Source organism: Lucilia sericata, unplaced genomic scaffold (assembly GCF_015586225.1).
Source record: "Lucilia sericata isolate MDLA Ls3-8-SP2 unplaced genomic scaffold, ASM1558622v1 Contig000096F_arrow, whole genome shotgun sequence".
In the NCBI taxonomy this organism is placed as follows: domain Eukaryota; kingdom Metazoa; phylum Arthropoda; class Insecta; order Diptera; family Calliphoridae; genus Lucilia; species Lucilia sericata.
In genome coordinates, this window is record NW_023994128.1 from 101715 (window position 1) to 123637 (window position 21923).

Genomic DNA, 21923 nt, shown 5'->3' on the forward strand with positions numbered 1-21923 from the left:
AAATGAGATTGATTGGAAATATGAGTAAAAATGTCAATATTTACTTTACATACTACAATTTTACTTATACATACATACTAATTTTTATGGAAAAACATCTAAAAGGAATGAACATCAGTTTTTCATAGAGACCCAATGCAAACTTTTAATAACACAGGTCAACAAAATGTTAAAAAAGTTGAAATCCTGAGACCAGGTTATACTTTTCTAAAGGATTGAGCTGAGTCCAAATCATTGCTCAGAATTTCTACATCACATCTAGGATTTGAGATATCGTGTTCTAAAATTTGAAAAAGCTTTATTTTGGCCCTTTTTGAGTAGTTATAATAGAGCCAAGACAACTTAATGTATAAAATGTATACCATTTGAAAGTCCATTCTTTAAAATAAAGTCTAAACATCTTAACATCGTTCCAAATATCAGGATTCGAAATCTCGAATACCAGATGTAATGAGGAAAGTCCAGATTTGGATTCAGCATAGCTTAACCGTTTAGAAAAGTACACTTTGGCCTCTGGTTAAATAATTTGTCCGCCTGTGTAATAGGAGGATGTATACTACATCAAATCCGAAGAAATATACCTAGGCCACTATCGGTCCTGTTGTGTGCTCCTTTTCATGGAAAAAAATATTTACTGAATGTACTATTTTTCAATGTTTAGAAACACAGTTTCCAGGACGTAATTCCTAAGAATCTTCCAATCAGTGTTGGTCAGGAATGTTATTTCCGGAATAACATCACTTTCAAGATACTTCGACAGTGGCAAAGAAAGTGCTACTCTCGGGTGGCTTGGTACCCATATGATGTAAGCCTTTCCTCTGGGAGAGTATTCAACTTCTAACAATCCAATACGGTCTTAGATTTAATTTCAATCGCCTGATATCGCCCTAATTGCCTTCTGGCTGTCGGTATATACATTAGGTGTCTATGTAGTGAGCTTGCACCAAGTTCATGGGAGCAAAATGATAATTTTATTTTGGCCGATAAATACCTCTCTTAGCCCCGTTAACTCCACCTTCGGTTATCGTTTAACCTGTAGATATTCTGCCGGTTAAAATATTTTTTATGAAAACTATCAATTTAACCATACTATAAAATATAACCAGACATTGAGATAATGGGGGTTATAAAAAATATATTTTTTTTTACATATTTTAACAATTTTGAAATGTTTTTATATATTTAAGGTTTGTTATACCCTACACCACTATTATGTGTTTGTACTTATGTATGTTAGTGAGTCGATTAAGCTATGTGTATCCATGTTAACCTTTTAATTCGACGAAGCCTATTGAAAGTGGCTTAAATCGATCCATTATTCCACCTATCCTTAATACAACCGTACCCTCGGAATAGTGCTTTGAAGCACATAATTCTGATAAATGATGTAGTAACAGCCTTAATGATACTGTCGATTATCGAAATCATAGATCCTAGGCCCATATAAAGTCCACTTCTGAAAATTACTTGAAAGTCAATAATTCTTGTATGCATTTTATATTAAAATATTTCAGAATAAAAATTTCAGATAATAGTAATCCTATATATCTGAAGTTTTAATAAAACCGAATGGCGCCCAAAGGATACATTTGGGAAAAATTTTCGACTCTTATGTTGAATCTGAATTTCTCACTGGGAGTCAATATCAGGACTGAGGCAAAAAAGCTGCATAACGCTAATAAAAGGGAAATCCCAATAGTTACTGTCGCTTAACAAGAGTGACCTAAGATTGCTAACGGGACTTTATACCAAACCGAGGTCATATATACTGAGTTACTGCGGGTCAAAGTTTGACATTTTTGCCAAACATGTGTTTTTTCTCATCTATGTAACTTGTTACCTATTTCTTCTGAATTTGTTCCAAACAGTTTAGATAGCTATTTTTTTAATCTTTCATCGCGTTCGGAAGACATCGGTTTTAATAGTTGGGTCTCTAGACATGAAATCCCTTATATATGTATTAATTTAGGGATCGAAATACCTTTGAGTTTGACTTTATGTTCGTTGGATTGGGAAAGAAATATCCTGTTAAATAAATACTATATATATTTAAACAATAAAAAATGTTTAAATGAAAACATCATTCAAAATTCCATAAAAATGTCAATTTGATAATAAAGTAATTTTCTAAATATTCATAAAATATTCATTTGTACAAGAAAAATTCACTAAACAATTTTTAAACAATACGAATAGAAATGAAAATACAATAAATTCTGTTTCAATGTTTTAGGTTGAAGGAAATGATTTAGCTTTTTGATTAAATTTTTTGTTTTTTTTTTTTTTACTTTTTGGTGGGAGGAAATGGAAGGTTAAAGGAAATGATTGACACATTATTCTGACACAACAAACATGCCATGTAGTACATAATGTTTTCTAAAGTAGTAGAAGAAGAATAAGAGATTTTGAAGTAGAACAAGAAATAGTAGAAGTAAATACAAAAATAGGAAGTGGGTTACAAAAAAATAAACTAAAATAGATTTTTTTATTTGTTTAGATTTGAAATGAATGTCGTGTTTTATTGTTGATGTAATTTATTTTTAAAGGGGGGTTTTTACTCACAAATAAAAAATTGTATTGAACTCTTTTACTCACATTTTTACCAATCAAACAAGCATAATAGAGATATTCATTTATATATGTATATTTTTTTTTTTTTTTTTTGTTATAAAATACATAAAATATAAACAAAATACGAAAAAAAGAAAAAAATTATGTATTTAAAAGTAATAATATAAATTAATATGTAATTTTTGCAATAAAATAGTTTTTTATTATTTATTATAATTGTTCATAGATTTAAATCAAAATAAAGAGCAGGTATTTGAAATAAATTGCACATAAATGTTAATGGGAATTTTATAAAATTATTGCCCATAAGTAGTGTATGTCCTGTTAGTTTTTGTTTTTAATTCGTAAATAATTTAGTTATATAAAAATATTGTACAATATTGTTGGGTGCTTTTTTTAAAGAATATTAAAAAAAAATAACATATTTATGTATTTACAAATCTGATGTGGTAAAATAATTAAAAATGTAATAATTAATGTTTTGTTAGCAAATGTTTAAAGTAATAATAATGGAAATTTAAATAATTATTTTTTTTTTAAATAGATTAAAAAAAGTAATTACTTTCAGCATTAGCTACTCCTTAAATACTTTTGAAATTTTCACTCAATAGAATTATTGCCATTGTTTTTATAGTGAAGAAAGTTTAATAATTTTATTAGCAAAAACAACTGAACTAAGTTGTATAGTCTAATAGTCTAGTCTATAGTCCTAGTCTATAGTCTAGTCTTAGTCTAGTCTATAGTCTAGTCTATAGTCTAGTCTATAGTCTAGTCTATAGTCTAGTCTATAGTCTAGTCTATAGTCTAGTCTATAGTCTAGTCTATAGTCTAGTCTATAGTCTAGTCTAGTCTATAGTCTAGTCTATAGTCTAGTCTATAGTCTAGTCTATAGTCTAGTCTATAGTCTAGTCTATAGTCTAGTCTATAGTCTAGTCTATAGTCTAGTCTATAGTCTAGTCTATAGTCTAGTCTATAGTCTAGTCTATAGTCTAGTCTATAGTCTAGTCTATAGTCTAGTCTATCTAGTCTATAGTCTAGTCTATAGTCTAGTCTATAGTCTAGTCTATAGTCTAGTCTATAGTCTAGTCTATAGTCTAGTCTATAGTCTAGTCTATAGTCTAGTCTATAGTCTAGTCTATAGTCTAGTCTATAGTCTAGTCTATAGTCTAGTCTATAGTCTAGTCTATAGTCTAGTCTATAGTCTAGTCTATAGTCTAGTCTATAGTCTAGTCTATAGTCTAGTCATAGTCTAGTCTATAGTCTAGTCTATAGTCTAGTCTATAGTCTAGTCTATAGTCTAGTCTATAGTCTAGTCTATAGTCTAGTCTATAGTCTAGTCTATAGTCTAGTCTATAGTCTAGTCTATAGTCTAGTCTAGTCTAGTCTAGTCTATAGTCTAGTCTATAGTCTAGTCTATAGTCTAGTCTATAGTCTAGTCTATAGTCTAGTCTATAGTCTAGTCCTATAGTCTAGTCTATAGTCTAGTCTATTAGTCTAGTCTATAGTCTAGTCTATAGTCTAGTCTATAGTCTAGGTCTATAGTCCTAGTCTATAGTCTAGTCTATAGTCTAGTCTATAGTCTAGTCTATAGTCTAGTCTATAGTCTAGTCTATAGTCTAGTCTATAGTCTAGTCTATAGTCTAGTCTATAGTCTAGTCTATAGTCTAGTCCTATAGTCTAGTCTATAGTCTAGTCTATAGTCTAGTCTATAGTCTAGTCTATAGTCTAGTCTATAGTCTAGTCTATAGTCTAGTCTATAGTCTAGTCTATAGTCTAGTCTATAGTCTAGTCTATAGTCTAGTCTATAGTCTAGTCTATAGTCTAGTCTATAGTCTAGTCTATAGTCTAGTCTATAGTCTAGTCTAGTCTATAGTCTAGTCTATAGTCTAGTCTATAGTCTAGTCTATAGTCTAGTCTATAGTCTAGTCTATAGTCTAGTCTATAGTCTAGTCTATAGTCTAGTCTATAGTCTAGTCTATAGTCTAGTCTATAGTCTAGTCTATAGTCTAGTCTATAGTCTAGTCTATAGTCTAGTCTATAGTCTAGTCTATAGTCTAGTCTATAGTCTAGTCTATAGTCTAGTCTATAGTCTAGTCTATAGTCTAGTCTATAGTCTAGTCTATAGTCTAGTCTATAGTCTAGTCTATAGTCTAGTCTATAGTCTAGTCTAGTCGAGTCTATAGTCTAGTCTATAGCTAGTCTATAGTCTAGTCTATAGTCTAGTCTAGTCTATAGTCTAGTCTATAGTCTAGTCTATAGTCTAGTCTAGTCTATAGTCTAGTCTATAGTCTAGTCTATAGTCTAGGTCTAGGTCTAGTCTATAGTCTAGTCTATAGTCTAGTCTATAGTCTAGTCTATAGTCTAGTCTATAGTCTAGTCTATAGTCTAGTCTATAGTCTAGTCTAGTCTATAGTCTAGTCTATTATCTAGTCTATAGTCTAGTCTATTATCTAGTCTATAGTTTTGTCTTTAGTCTAGTTTATAATCCAGACTATTGTCTAGTCCAGACTATAGTCTAGTATAGTCTATAGTCTAATCTATAGTTTAGTCTAAATCGTATTCTATTGTCTAGTCTACAGTCTATTCTGTAGACTATTGTATTGCCTAGTCTATAACTTTAACTAGTCTATAGTCTAAGCTATAGGCTAAGTTATTGTCTTAAATAGTCTTAAAATATCAATAAATGAGTAGTGAGCAGTAGTTTCAGTACAAGGTATACTAATTCTACCTTTTAAAGACTTCAGGAAAAATTGGTATAATAAAGAAGAGAGAAAGAGATGAAAGGATTTCATCAATGGGTTATCCATTACTGTACAATAGAGTGCCCGAGGAACTGCCAATTTAAGAATCTCATATATTATTATCTTTCTTTCGATGCGTATTAATGTACTAAATACAATAATAATAAAACATTTAGTTTTCAAAGGAATCTCAGTACCCTACCAGCTATTGAAAATGTTGATTCCTACAAAAAAGTAGTTCACGGGACATGCTATTATACTACCTAGAGGATATATCAGGGATATATATTGGAAAATATATTTACTTTTTTATATGTATGTTCTTGTATGGACATATTTTGGATAGGTCCATGTATATTCGAGTTTTGTATTATGTGACGGAAAAGGATTAGCTAACCACCCTTCCTAAACTTTATCTCTGTAGTACAAACTTGTCCACATAATTACTTTTACCACATAATATGAATGATTACAAGTATTAATAATTTAATATTACAATTCTACTTTCATAGTATGGACTACATACACCAAAGTGAAAATCAACATAATCCATTAGCGCTTAGCTAATCCATTTAATTCTCAGATACATTAATAATTATAAATTATTTTAATTACAATCTTCCACGTACATGTCTTTGTACTCCTAGAATTTATAACACAACCTCGATTAATTGAATTATTGATGTGTAAACGTGAGTGAGTACTTTTCACATAAAGAGTCTCTGTCTTCTGGCCTTGGAGAACAAAACAAATACTTTATCTAATGAATATCATTGGGGACCATAAAACAAACACGCCGTAGACATTAAATGCATTATTTTTGTAGATGGAAGGACATGGCTGAGTTTTTAATTGAAGTGGCTAAACAAACAACAAGCTTTTTACTTAGTTATGTTCACCTTTTGTACCTATTCATCACATTACTAGTCGGTTTAAAAGGAATAAAGGCAGACCATTAGAATCTAACTAAACATGTATTTGTAAATGGGTTTTACAATAAGGTACAGGGTAATACAACTGCAGAAGTAATTTTATTTTATTTCATTGAAATTAAATGGATTAAAATTATGTGGCTTCTGTACGATATGTTAAGAAGATACCTAAGAAATCTGGGATATCTAATGTTAAACTAAAATAACATTTCCTAATGAAATAAACTTTATACATCTATTGACTATATGACAGCTTCAAAAGGCAGCCTTTTTAGCAGAGATCATATAAACATACCTATACACATACATACATACATTAAAAAATGCATTAAAAGGAATAATAAGAACTACAAAGGATGTTTATGTAACTCGTTCCAGAATTTATTCAACAAACAACCAACCAACAACAAAGACTGAATATGAAAAAAAAATGCATTAATAATGCATTTATAAGGTAAATTGTAAAAACACCAACAACCGCAACTAATAAAAAGTGAAAAAAACAATATAAATGTAAATATTGTTGTCATATTGCACAATGATTCAATTAGTGTACGAATAATAATAATAACAGTTATAATGTTCTCTGCAACATCTTGTGGGTGGGGAAAACCCATAGTGAAATAAACATGATTTTAACTGTAATATGGGTACCATACGGTTTTCCTTTTATTTTGTCTGTATACAGGATATTGAATAATTAAATAGTAACAAACCACAGAAATATAACAAAAATTGAGGTTATGTTTTTTTAATTAAAACACAATAAAGGATGCAAACAAAGGTGGAAGCTACAGAGAAAAAAAGATACTCTGTGGGAATATGTGGAAATATTAAAGTCCCTGAAAATTGTGTAAAAAGGTTTTAATATTAAAATTTGAATTTAAAAGAAAATTTAACAAAACTTTTTCTATAAATAGAAAATTTATATTGTTTACAAATTGAAAATTAAGCAAAAAGTCTTCTTTCTATAAATAGAAAATTTTTCGAAAAATGAGAAAAAAGAGGAAATTTGTTAAACAATTTCAGTAAAGAGCAAATTTGATAATATAATCTCTATAAAAAGAATGTTAAGTTTTCTATAGGGAGAAAGTTTATTTGAAATTATCTATTAAGAGAAATTGTCTTTAAAAAGAAAGTTATGTTTTCTGTAAATGATTGAAAATTTCTACAAAAGAGAAATTTATTAAAAATTTTCAAAATGAACACTATTGAGAGACAATTTCTTTAAAGAGGAAATTTGTTGAAAGAATAATGTTTTCTATAAGGAGAAATTTTATTACAAATTTTCTATTAATAGGAGATTTCTTTAAAAAGGAATTAAAGTTTTCTGTAAGGAATAAATTTATGGAAAATTATATAAAAAGAGAACATTTATTAAATATTTTCTAAATTGACAATTTATCGAAAAATATCTATAAAGAGAATGTTAAGTTCTCTATAAGGAGAAAATATATTATATATTTTCTATTAACAGAAAATTTCTTTAAAAAGAATATGAAGTTTACTGTAGGGAAAACATTTATTGAAAATTATATAAAAAGATAAATTTTTTTTAAAAATTTTCAAAAATTACAATTTATTGAAAATTTTCTATAAACAGAAAATTATCGAAAAAATGTTCTTTGAAAAGAAAATTTGTTAAAACTTTTCTGTTAAGAGCAAATTCGTTGAAAAATTTCTATAAAGAGATAGTTAAGTTTTATATAAGAAGAAAATATATTAGAAATTTTTTATTAAGAGAAAATTTCTTTAAAAAGTGATTAAAGTTTTCTGTAGAGAAAAAATTTATTGGAAATTATTTAAAAAGAGAAAATTTATTAAAAATTTTCAAAATTGACAAATTATCGAAAATTGTCTATAAAGAGAAAATTTTAAAAAATGTTTTATTAAGAGAAAATTTTTTAAATATTTTCTGTTAAGAGCAAATTAGTTGAAAAATATTTTTAAAGAAAAATTAAGGTTTTCTATAAGGAGAAATTTATTATAAATTTTCTATTCTTGATTTAGGTAAAGAAAATATTAATTAAGAGTTTTCAAAATTGACAATTTATCAAAAATTTTCTGTTAAGAGCAATTTGCTGTAAAATTTCTATAAAGAGAAAGGGTAAATTTCTTTAAAAAGAAAATAAAGTTTTCTGTAAAGATTTTATTTTAAATTTTCTAAAAAGAGAAAATTTTTTAAAAAATTGTCAAAATGGACAGTTTTTATAGAAAATCTGTGAAAAGCAGAGAGTAAAAAATTAGTTCTCTAACTGGTTCCGTTTGTTTTTTATACATGTGTGAGCATTCGTTCGAGTGAATGAGAGAGAGAGAGAGCATATTTGAGAGCTCATTGCGTTTCGCTGATATTTATTCAAAATAAATTAAAATTCTCTAACAAGAGACAAATAAAGTCTTAATTAAATCTCTAAAATAAATACTTTTTATTAAGATATATTTCATTGAAACATTGAAAAATTGAATTTCCTAAAATATAATGGAAAATTTTCAATAAAGAGTAATTTTTAACCAAGATGTTCTATAAAGAGAAACATTTAACGAAATAATTCGGTAAAAAGAAAAATTTCTATTAAATAGAAACTTTTAGAAGAATGTTCCCTAAAATATACAAAATAGAAACATTTTATGAAAAATTTCTATTAAAGAGAAAATTTCCTATAAAAGAATTTTGATTTTTTATTAAAAGTAATTTTATTCGCAAATTTTACATAAAAAAGGACATTTTTTAAATGAAAAAGAAATTTTTCAAAAATTTTATATAAAGCGAAGATGTTTCAAAAATTTGTTAAAATTAAAAATTGTTTCAAAAATTTTCTATAAAGAAAAGACTTAAAGGAAGTTCTCTAAAAGAGAGGCCATTTATCAAGATTTCTCTTTAAGAAAAAATTTATTGAAAATTCTTAAAAAAAGTTAATCATTTTTTTGCTAAATTTATTTGAAATCATTAAAAAATCATTAAAATTCTAACCGCAATATTTACACTAAAAAGTCAATTTTTTAACTGACACTCACGTTATTTATTAATGTATCTAACATGAGTCTTGTTTTAATCATTAAAATTTTAATGGAATTTTATAATAAAAAACCCCTAAATATTTTGTAATTACTATCAATATAAAATACATAATAATTAAGTAACTGAAACAAAATGTGTCGCTTTAATAAAAAAAAATTAAAAATTCCCAAAAAAATAAAAAAAAAAAAGTGAAACAGAATGGAACAAATAACGAAAGTGTTATTTTTATGATGTTTTATAACAATGTTATTGTTTTTGCTTTTTGTTTTTCTTATAGGCTTTTAGACTGAAATAAAAAATCTCTTACCATTTGATGGACCAGCATAGGCAATTATTAAAGCTGTCAGCAGGAGTGAACCCAATACAATGCCAGCCACTAGGAGGGCACGTTTTTGTGAACAAACAGCGACACCATTGCGTGTTTGTCGTCCACCGCTAGATTCACCACCTGTAACAAAAAAAAAATAAAATAAGGGATTTATATTTTTTATTCGTTTAATAAAATATGACAATATTTGTAATTAAAAATTTATGAAGGAAAACAAAGAAAATATTTTTATTAAAGGATTCCCCTAGTTTGGTTGTTTGGCATGAGTTATTGAGTACAATAAATTTAAATTGTTTTGGGAGTTATTAAATATTTGCATAAATTTAGAGTGTAAAAGGGAAAAGTTGAAAAAAAAACAATTTACCCTTTTTTTATGATGATGGTTGTGTAAATACTTAAGGAATTCAATTTTGAGGTTGTATAATTTACAATTACACAATATTTTATAGAAGTTTATTAAAAGTCAGAAAATAAAAAGTTTTATAAACAATTTCCTATGAATATTTAAAATTTTGTTCGTACTTTCATACTAAAACTAAGAAAAAGACATTTAAATATTTTTTAAAATCAAATTTTATAAATTACCTGATAAAAAAGCACAATCATCCAAATCTGGATCATTTGTCATTTCGATACGTTCACGTCGCCAAACTTTAGAACCTCTCTGACCACCGCCAACGATCGAAATCTTAACGGGGCCACTACCACTTTGCCTTCCTGCCAATACGTTCGTTTACAATTTTGGCTTAAACGCGACAATTTTGTGCCACTTTTTTTGCAAACAACTTTTTGTTTATTAATTTATGAAAAAAACTGTATTTTTATACCATAATAAATATACATACACACATTTTGTTTTAACCAAAAAAACCCAAAATTATTGTTGTTATTGACTTTGTTTTTTATCAAAAAATGTTTTCTATAAAGGTAAACCAATGCTTATAAATTTTAATTTTTAACAGATTGTCATTTATATTGCCATAAATTGACACATAAAGTAGCAATGGTTAAAAGTCAGAAAGTAAAATAAATTGAACTTTTATCAATAGTCATCTACTAAATTGTTCCTTCTTACAGTTATAACTAAAGACGTTGCTTCTAAACCACCACCAATAATCCAAAAAAGAGTCTTCGTAATTTATTCATGTAACAAAATTCCACCCCTTAATCCATATTTGATGTGCGTTATTATTTTTTTGTGCGATTTAGAAGTTTATCTTTTACCTTAGAAAGAATCACAACAGACCATTTTTTATAGAAAATAATTTTTATACACCCTACGCTCAAACAATCAATTCGGAACGATTCTAGGTAAGTATCAGACATTGAAAATACCGCGACTAGTATAGTGTAGTCTATAGTGTAGTTTATAGTTTAGTCTAGTCCATAATGTAGTCTATAGTGTAATCTATAGTGTAGTCTATAGTGCAGTATATAGTGTATTCTATAGCCTAGTCTATAGTGTATTCTATAGTGTTGTCTATAGTCTAGTCAATAGTCTACTTTATAGTCTAGTCTATAGTCTAGTTTATAGTGTAGTCTATAAGTCTAGTCTATAATGTAATTTATAGTCTAGTCTATAGTTTAGTCTATAGTGTAGTCTATAGTCTAGACTATAGTCTAGTCTGTAGTGTAGTCTATAGTGTGGTCCATAGTGTAGTCTATAGTGTAGTCTATAGTCTAGTCTATAGCGTAGTCTATAGTCTAGTCTATAGCCTAGTCTATAGTCTAGTCTATAGCCTAGTCTATAGTCTAGTATATAGCCTAGTCTATAGTCTAGTCTATAGTCTAGTCTATAGTCTAGTCTATAGTCTAGTCTAGTCTATAGTCTAGTCTATAGTCTAGTCTATAGTCTAGTCTATAGTCTAGTCTATAGTCTAGTCTATAGTCTAGTCTATAGTCTAGTCTATAGTCTAGTCTATAGTCTAGTCTATAGTCTATAGTCTAGTCTATAGCCTAGTCTATAGTCTAGACTATAGTCTAGTCTGTAGTGTAATCTATAGTGTGGTCCATAGTGTAGTCTATAGTGTAGTCTATAGTCTAGTCTATAGCGTAGTCTATAGTCTAGTCTATAGCGTAGTCTATAGTCTAGTCTATAGCCTAGTCTATAGTCTAGTCTATAGCCTAGTCTATAGTCTAGTCTATAGCCTAGTCTACAGCGTAGTATATAGTCTAGTCTATAGTCTAGTCTATAGTCTAGTCTATAGTCTAGTCTATAGTCTAGTCTATAGTCTAGTCTATAGTCTAGTCTATAGTCTAGTCTATAGTCTAGTCTATAGTCTAGTCTATAGTCTAGTCTATAGTCTAGTCTATAGTCTAGTCTATAGTCTATATATTTATAGTGTAGTCTAGTCTATAGTCTAGTCTATAGTCTAGTCTATAGTCTATATATTTATAGAAAATAATTTTTATACACCCTACGCTCAAACAATCAATTCGGAACGATTCTAGGTAAGTATCAGACATTGAAAATACCGCGACTAGTATAGTGTAGTTTATAGTTTAGTCTAGTCTATAGTGTAGTCTATAGTGTAATCTATAGTGTAGTCTATAGTGCAGTATATAGTGTATTCTATAGTCTAGTCTATAGTGTATTCTATAGTGTTGTCTATAGTCAAGTCAATAGTCTACTTTATAGTCTAGTTTATAGTGTAGTCTATAAGTCTAGTCTATAATGTAATTTATAGTCTAGTCTATAATTTAGTCTATAGTGTAGTCTATAGTCTAGACTATAGTCTAGTCTGTAGTGTAGTCTATAGTGTGGTCCATAGTGTAGTCTATAGTGTAGTCTATAGTCTAGTCTATAGCGTAGTCTATAGTCTAGTCTATAGCCTAGTCTATAGTCTAGTCTATAGCCTAGTCAATAGTCTAGTATATAGCCTAGTCTACAGTCTAGTCTATAGCCTAGTCTATAGTCTAGTCTATAGTCTAGTCTATAGTCTAGTCTATAGTCTAGTCTATAGTCTAGTACATAGTCTAGTCTATAGTCTAGTCTATAGTCTAGTCTATAGTCTAGACTATAGTCTAGTCTATAGTCTAGTCTATAGTCTAGACTATAGTCTAGTCTATAGTCTAGTCTATAGTCTAGTCTATAGTCTAGTCTATAGTCTAGTCTATAGTCTAGTCTATAGTCTAGTCTATAGTCTAGTCTATAGTCTAGTCTATAGTCTAGTCTATAGTCTAGTCTATAGTCTAGTCTATAGTCTAGTCTATAGTCTAGTCTATAGTCTAGTCTATAGTCTAGTCTATAGTATAGTCTATAGTCTAGTCTATAGTCTAGTCTATAGTCTAGTCTATAGTCTAGTCTATAGTCTAGTCTATAGTCTAGCCTATAGTCTAGTCTATAGTCTAGTCTATAGTCTAGTCTATAGTCTAGTCTATAGTTTAGTCTATAGTCTAGTCTATAGTCTAGTCTATAGTCTAGTCTATAGTCTAGTCTATAGTCTAGTCTATAGTCTAGTCAATAGTCTAGTCTATAGTCTAGTCTATAGTCTAGTCTATAGTCTAGTCTATAGTCAAGTCTATAGTCTAGTCTATAGTCTAGTCTATAGTATAGTCTATAGTCTAGTCTATAGTCTAGTCTATAGTCTAGTCTATAGTATAGTCTATAGTCTAGTCTATAGTATAGTCTATAGTCTAGTCTATAGTCTAGTCTATAGTCTAGTTTATAGTATGGTCTATAATATAGTATAGTCTATGGGCTATAGTGTAATCTATAGTCTAGTCTATAGTCTAGCCTATAGTGTAGTCAAGTCTTGAATCTTATAGTTTCATTATGTTATGTTAAATACTCTACAAATCTTCATAAATTATCGATCTTTTTATATCATAAGGTTCAATCATTAGATCTTTTAATTCATCAAATCCTAGTAGCAAATCTCAATGTCGGAATTGTATAGAGTTCTATCAGATTTTCTATTTATACATTTTGCAATCTTAATAACATTTTTGCCGGTAAAATAAAAAACGTAGTAGTAAATCTGCAGCAACAAAAATACAAATTCGTTTATATCTCGGCGTATTGTATGTGTTGAATATATTCAGTATATTGGTCGGAAATGCAAACAAATATTATAGTAATAGAGGGAGACAACATTATGTCTGTCTGTAGATTTGGCAGACAGCCAGCCAAACAGCTAGACGACAAACACCAAATATAAGGATAACTGTAAAAAAAACTACGGTAAAATGTAAAACAAACATACAATCATTATTTAAGATTTCAACTGGAACAAAATGCAGCCGAAATCTCCCTCTTGTCAACACCATCCCCCTCCTCTTGTCATGAACAACTAAACCTAGTAGTAACTCTGCTACAGTCAACTTAACTTATCCGTGTCTATATATTTATTTTGTCTGATACGGCCGTTTTCGGTGCTGATGCATCAAAGGTTAAATTGTATTTGTGTGTGTCCGTGTGTCTGTTTGTGGTAGACGTTTGTAGACGATTATAAACTGGCATCATGTGAATTGTTATTGTATTATGCTCTCGTTTCAGTTTTTATTCATTTAACAGAGTATAATACTAAATACACACACCCATACACACTTTTAACCAAAATATCCTTGTATTATTTTATGTATCCTTGCTCTAGGATAGATATGTATGCATCCATGTTTTCAATGTCGCATTGAATTGGTAGTTCTCGGTCGGTTTTTTGTTGTTTTTCTTCCTCTACATTTTGTGCATTTTTTATGAAATAACACGAACTGAAAAAAAATAACAACTTCTTAACCGGGCTTTTGGGAATTTGTATACCCTACATCATATACTATAGACTAGACTATAGACTAGATTATAGACTAGATTATAGACTAGACTATAGACTAGACTATAGACTAGACTATAGACTAGACTATAGACTAGACTATAGACTAGACTATAGACTAGACTATAGACTAGACTATAGACTAGACTATAGACTAGACTATAGACTAGACTATAGACTAGACTATAGACTAGACTATAGACTAGACTATAGACTAGACTATAGACTAGACTATAGACTAGACTATAGACTAGACTATAGACTAGACTATAGACTAGACTATAGACTAGACTATAGACTAGACTATAGACTAGACTATAGACTAGACTATAGACTAGACTATAGACTAGACTATAGACTAGACTATAGACTAGACTATAGACTAGACTATAGACTAGACTATAGACTAGACTATAGACTAGACTATAGACTAGACTATAGACTAGACTATAGACTAGACTATAGACTAGACTATAGACTAGACTATAGACTAGACTATAGACTAGACTATAGACTAGACTATAGACTAGACTATAGACTAGACTATAGACTAGACTATAGACTAGACTATAGACTAGACTATAGACTAGACTATAGACTAGACTATAGACTAGACTATAGACTAGACTATAGACTAGACTATAGACTAGACTATAGACTAGACTATAGACTAGACTATAGACTAGACTATAGACTAGACTATAGACTTGACTATAGACTAGACTATAGACTAGACTATAGACTAGACTATAGACTAGACTATAGACTAGACTATAGACTAGACTATAGACTAGACTAGACTATAGACTAGACTATAGACTAGACTATAGACTAGACTATAGACTAGACTATAGACTAGACTATAGACTAGACTATAGACTAGACTATAGACTAGACTATAGACTAGACTATAGACTAGACTATAGACTAGACTATAGACTAGACTATAGACTAGACTATAGACTAGACTATAGACTAGACTATAGACTAGACTATAGACTAGACTATAGACTAGACTATAGACTAGACTATAGACTAGACTATAGACTAGACTATAGACTAGACTATACACTAGACTATAGACTAGACTATAGACTAGACTATAGACTAGACTATAGACTAGACTATAGACTAGACTATAGACTAGACTATAGACTAGACTATAGACTAGACTATAGACTAGACTATAGACTAGACTATAGACTAGACTATAGACTAGACTATAGACTAGACTATAGACTAGACTATAGACTAGACTATAGACTAGACTATAGACTATACTATAGACTAGGCTATAGACTAGACTATAGACTAGACTATAGACTAGACAATAGACTAGACTATAGACTAGACTATAGACTAGACTATAGACTAGACTATAGACTAGACTATAGACTAGACTATAGACTAGACTATAGACTAGACTATATACTAGACCATAGACTAGACTATAGACTAGACTAGACTATAGACTAGACTAGACTATAGACTAGACTAGACTATACTAGACTAGACTATAGACTAGACTATAGACTAGACTATAGACTACTATAGACTAGACTATAGACTAGACTATAGACTAGAATATAGACTAGACTATAGACTAGACTATAGACTAGACTATAGACTAGACTATAGACTAGACTATAGACTAGACTATAGACTAGACTATAGACTAGACTATAGACTAGACTATAGACTAGACTATAGACTAGACTATAGACTAGACTATAGACTAGACTATAGACTAGACTATAGACTAGACTATAAACTAGACTATAGACTAGACTATAGACTAGACTATAGAATAGACTATAGAATAGACTATAGAATAGACTATACTATAGACTAGACTATAGAATAGACTAGACTATAGCCCAGTCTATAGCCTAGCGGAAAATTAATTTAGTACTTTAAAACCCAAAAAGTACTCTTTTATATAAGTTAGTATTATTTCAAATGATACTTAGTCTATTTTATCGGAAATGTTTAAAATGTATTTTCGGAATAGATGGGACATTAGATAACTTAAAGCTGGTGTATAGCATCATATAGTCGGGCACGACCCACTACACTTTCTAACAGGTTTTTCTTTTTTAATGCAGAACAAGAAAAGAAATTTACTATTCACTTCCATCCCCATACTCAGAGCAACGTTTATGAATATGATGCCAAGGTGGCAGGGGGGAAAGGGGGAATTTGGTAGTAGTGATGGTAGTAGACTTAAATTGTATTTAAGTTTATGTTTTCGTCTGCAGAACAGTGAGGGAGGATTTGCAGTTATTGTTGCTCCGGCTACAAGACAACAACAAGCATTCATAGAAAGTTGTTGTTTTTTTGTGAAAATAGCATTAAAAAGATAATAAAAAAAGAAATAAATAGTGGGGGAGTTGTAATAAAAACTATACTGGAACTGATGCCAAATATATATGAAAAAAGTGATTTTTATTTTACTTTTGAGTGTTAATTATATGTAGTTTTTCATACTAATATTATACATTTTGTATTTATGTTCTATATATAGTAGTTTGTTTCCCCTTAATACAAAAGTGACAGACGATATGGATCAGAGATGTAGAATTATGAACGGGTTTAGAACTTTCTATATTAAACACTTTAAAAAACTTTGTATGAGCTTGACGTGTTATTAGCTGAATGGACTTTAACAGCCGATAGCGTTAGTAATATCGGTTAAATAGGTTCGCTGAATATCGTTACCTATGCGTCTATAATACCAATTAATAAAAAAGCTTTACTCTTATTTCATCACCTTTCCTCTCTACTCTATCCCCTTTCTAAGGAAAGTACCTAATACGGTTTGTATACATACTAGTAGAAACTAGCTGTCTGAGTTCTCTTAATTTCAAATACCATTATATCAATATCACTACCGGTATTATCCCATAATGTTAGATCTACATAGTACCACTTTCGTTGCATAATTTAGATTTAATACTTATATCGATCTAAAACATAAACCCTATTTTAACAAAAATCTTTTAAGCTTTTTAAAATTTATTTTCCAGCTCAATTGTGTTTGCCTGTACATCCACAGTATCCTTTTTTAAATTAAAACTTTCCCAACTCTGCTTAAGTTATTTATTTAAGTCATATTGCGGAGGAGTTTTAACTTTGATGTGTGTTTTTTTTTTTTTTTGTGCTCATTTAATTAGGATATTAAAAATATTTATGAGCTTATACAATTCTATTTGGGCATAGCTAAGTGCCAAGTAAATAAAAGTTAATCCTTTTATGCACAGTTCAAATCATAATAATTGCACAAATTCAACATTTTCTCTAAATAAATAATAGTACTTCATTGAATGAATAGAATTAGCTTATAAAAGGTTGTACTTTTTCGAAATAGATCAACTGACTAAAGGGGTTATGGGAGAAGCTGAACTCTATGCTGACTTTTTAAATAATACTCACATAGGTTATTTTTTTCAAGATTGCATTGTACCTTAAGAAGGTACAAATCGGTTTTCTTGGTTATAAAACTTACTGACAGCTTCTACACTCATAAAAAAGAAATGAGTAATCCGTACTCAAATCAAGTACAAAATACTTGATTCAAGTACGGCGGTGCTATGTACGAGAAAGCTTTTTTTGGATCAAAGTGATCTTAAAATGTCAAAGATTGAATTAATACCAAAATGGTCTGATGTGAGCAGTATTCGTACTTGATTTCAAAATTCAAAAGTAAAATATAAACACACATATTAATAATAGTGATAATAACAGTGACTAAACTACTTATTGCAAAAATATTCTTAACTAAATGAGAATTACATACATATGTATATGTTAGAAAGCGAATATTTTTAAATTATATAAGTATTTTTAAATTATATAAGAAATAAGATGAATGTATAGTCGGGCATAGTCGGTGAACATTACACCAATGAATTGACAAAAAAAAACTGATTATCTGAAAAAGGGGTTATACGGGGTAAGGGTAAATATGGGCCTATCCTTATATATGTAAATATTGTTAGAGAAATGAACGTTTACATTATAGTTATTTAAGCAGAATTTCATTGTGATTCTAGTATTTATAAGAGAATTATTATGAGCATCAAGTCATTTTCTGAAGGGAACTTTGTTGAGGCCTGATCTTTACGAAAATCGATAGTAACATTTAGACTTATATAAAACTAAATTGTGCCGCTTTGTCCTTCATCAATATATTACATGTACAAACAGACGGACGGACAGACATAGCTGAATCGACTCAGAAAGTGATTCTGATCCGATTGGTATAAACATCTTTCTGAATAAAGTATATAAAATCATTTTTACATTAGTTCAGAAATATTTTTGTTGACAAAAAAGGGATTTTCTAAATGAGGGCAGGGGGTTAATATAGTCCTACCCTTATAAATTTTGGTAGAGGGATTTAGGTTATGTTAGTTAATTATGCAGAATATCATCATGATATTAGTGTTTATAAGTGAATTTTTCCAATCAAGTCATTTTCTGAAGGGGGCATTGTATGGGGGATAGGTTCAAATGAGGCCCGAACTTTATGAACATCAGCAGTATTATTAAGACTTATATAAAACTATGTTTCGTCGACTTTTGAAGTGATACAAGAATATTTAACATATTTATGAGCTCAAAAGCCCTATTCCGGTGTACGGTCGTATGGGTGCCAAATTTCATCAAATTATATTGAAAATTTCGACCTGTAGAGTACACACAAGGTTTACATGGACACACAGACGGACGGACATACAGCTAAATCGACTCAGAAAGAGATTCTGAGCTGATTGGTATACTTTAAGGTGGATGTAGGAGCGATATTTTTGGGTGTTACAAACATTAGCACAAACGCATAATACCCTTCCCTTAATAGTGGTGTAGTGTACAATTTCACATTTAATTAGAAAAACAAAAATAAAACTCTATATAAATCGATACAAATATTACATTTCTCAATTTTTCCACCTAATTCAAAACTAAATATAACACTTAACAAACCTTGATAATGACATTTTATTTATTGGAACAATTGTACTTCATATGTGTCTACTTCAATTACTGGTGAACAAGAAAAATCCCCCATTTATGAAATTACTAATTACACTGAATGAGCAGCAGTAAATTAATTATGCGTAAATTGTTTCCAAAACAGTCATGCATACAGACACATGGATGTTTGTATGTATGTGTGAATAAATGCAACACATACAAATACATTTATATTAATGTCAAAGTCAAAAGGATAATAAATATAAATGTTATTGTCTAACGTACGAGAATAAAAATGACAACAAAAACAGCATTTAGAAAAAAAGACCTGAAGAATCCTTAAACTTAGATGTATGTATGTGTAATAGAATGTAAGTTCACACACGTACACTAGATAAAAACAAAGGCGGGAAAAGGTTGACAAAAAGAAAAAATAATATATAAAAAAATAATCACACACACACACAATAATAATGAAAACAAACAAAACAAATACATATTTAGTATAAAAAAGCATATGTTTAGGCGCCTAATTGAAATATTAAGAAAATTTATAGAGAGTCCCTAAAGGAGAGCAACTAAACTCTCTAACTAACTATTACAAAAAGGATATACAATTTGGAGAGTTTTACAAATACAGAGACCAGACAGAGAAAAATCTTAACTATCAAGTAAAAGAGTATACTTTATAATAAAAAAGAGCACAAGTTAAGAGTGTCAAAAGTAAAGAAACAGGATTTTACTAAACAAAACAAACGAAAAATTATAGTCAAAACAAAAACTGCAATAGCTAAAAGAAAATTGTGTGAGTTCTTTAGAAAATCATGAGTTTATGAAAATCATGCTAAAAATGAAGAAAAAACGGAAATGTGTAAAATAAAAGAAACTGAAATAAATGTAAGTCACATATCAAAGAATACACGACATAAGCTATCGTATAGATATATGGATGAACGGACGGGCGGACGAAAAAAAGTATATTCATGCATAGAATTGCTCATCCCTTAAAAAGGAAAGAAGCAGAAGCAACCATAGAAAAGCTAAATAAATAGAAATGAGGAAACCCCTCTACTTAACACATTACTGCCAGCACCACCGCCTTAGGCTTGAAATCCCATTACTTTTCATTTATTTATTTACAACTTTTTCTTTTTGTTGTTCTATTACTCTACATTTTTTCATTTTCATTTTATTTTTGTCATAATTTTTCACTTTTTGATGTTGTATTAAAACATTCAATTTATGAAATGTTACAACTCTTTGTAATAAAAGAAAAACAACGTCAACAGAATTGTAATACAAAAAAGTTACTTAAAACTCTTTAGTATTGTGTGTTGCGTTTTGCATTTTTGTATGTATGTATGTATAAGTATGTGTTTATGTGTGTGTATGTATATATGTATGTCAATAGTGTAATTTCCAATGAATCTTTTTTCTTTCCTATATGACTTTACGTAGGCGATCTAAAAAGTTTTCAATATGATTTCATGGTAATTGTAAAAATGTTAAATAATTCTTATTCGACACAATGCAATGTGAGGAATAGGTGTCGTATGAGTAATATTTATTTTTGGTTCTTATAAGATATTTACTATAAAATGTATAAAAATGTTAAAGTGTTTAGAACTGAACTAGAACTGAACTAGAACTGAACTAGAACTGAACTAGAACTGAACTAGAACTGAACTAGAACTGAACTAGAACTGAACTAGAACTGAACTAGAACTGAACTAGAACTGAACTAGAACTGAACTAGAACTGAACTAGAACTGAACTAGAACTGAACTAGAACTGAACTAGAACTGAACTAGAACTGAACTAGAACTGAACTAGAACTGAACTAGAACTGAACTAGAACTGAACTAGAACTGAACTAGAACTGAACTAGAACTGAACTAGAACTGAACTAGAACTGAACTAGAACTGAACTAGAACTGAACTAGAACTGAACTAGAACTGAACTAGAACTGAACTAGAACTGAACTAGAACTGAACTAGAACTGAACTAGAACTGAACTAGAACTGAACTAGAACTGAACTAGAACTGAACTAGAACTGAACTAGAACTGAACTAGACTGAACTAGAACTGAACTAGAACTGAACTAGAACTGAACTAGAACTGAACTAGAACTGAACTAGAACTGAACTAGAACTGAACTAGAACTGAACTAGAACTGAACTAGAACGAACTAGAACTAGAACTGAACTAGAACTGAACTAGAACTGAACTAGAACTGAAACTAGAACTGAACTAGAACTGAACTAGAACTGAACTAGAACTGAACTAGAACTGAACTAGAACTGAACTAGAACTGAACTAGAACTGAACTAGAACTGAACTAGAACTGAACTAGAACTGAACTAGAACTGAACTAGAACTGAACTAGAACTGAACTAGAACTGAACTAGAACTGAACTAGAACTGAACTAGAACTGAACTAGAACTGAACTAGAACTGAACTAGAACTGAACTAGAACTGAACTAGAACTGACTAGAACTGAACTAGAACTGAACTAGAAACTGAACTAGAACTGAACTAGAACTGAACTAGAACTGAACTAGAATGAACTAGAACTGAACTAGAACT

At 29.5% G+C, this 21923-nt stretch overlaps 1 protein-coding gene across 8 annotated transcripts in view; it reads right to left on the reverse strand.

Moving 5' to 3' along the window:
- The window catches only part of LOC119599898 (endoplasmic reticulum aminopeptidase 2), a 77744-nt gene that overhangs the window by 16158 nt on the left and 39663 nt on the right, over positions 1-21923 (reverse strand). For 6 of the 8 annotated variants that reach the window (XM_037949832.1, XM_037949831.1, XM_037949828.1 and 3 more), the window contains one exon: positions 9571-9711. In XM_037949832.1, the coding sequence (XP_037805760.1) occupies positions 9571-9711 (141 nt within the window). Of the gene's footprint in view, positions 1-9570; positions 9712-10176; positions 10470-21923 lie in introns of those variants that run through there. The other 2 variants (XM_037949834.1, XM_037949835.1) reach the window with 2 other exon arrangements.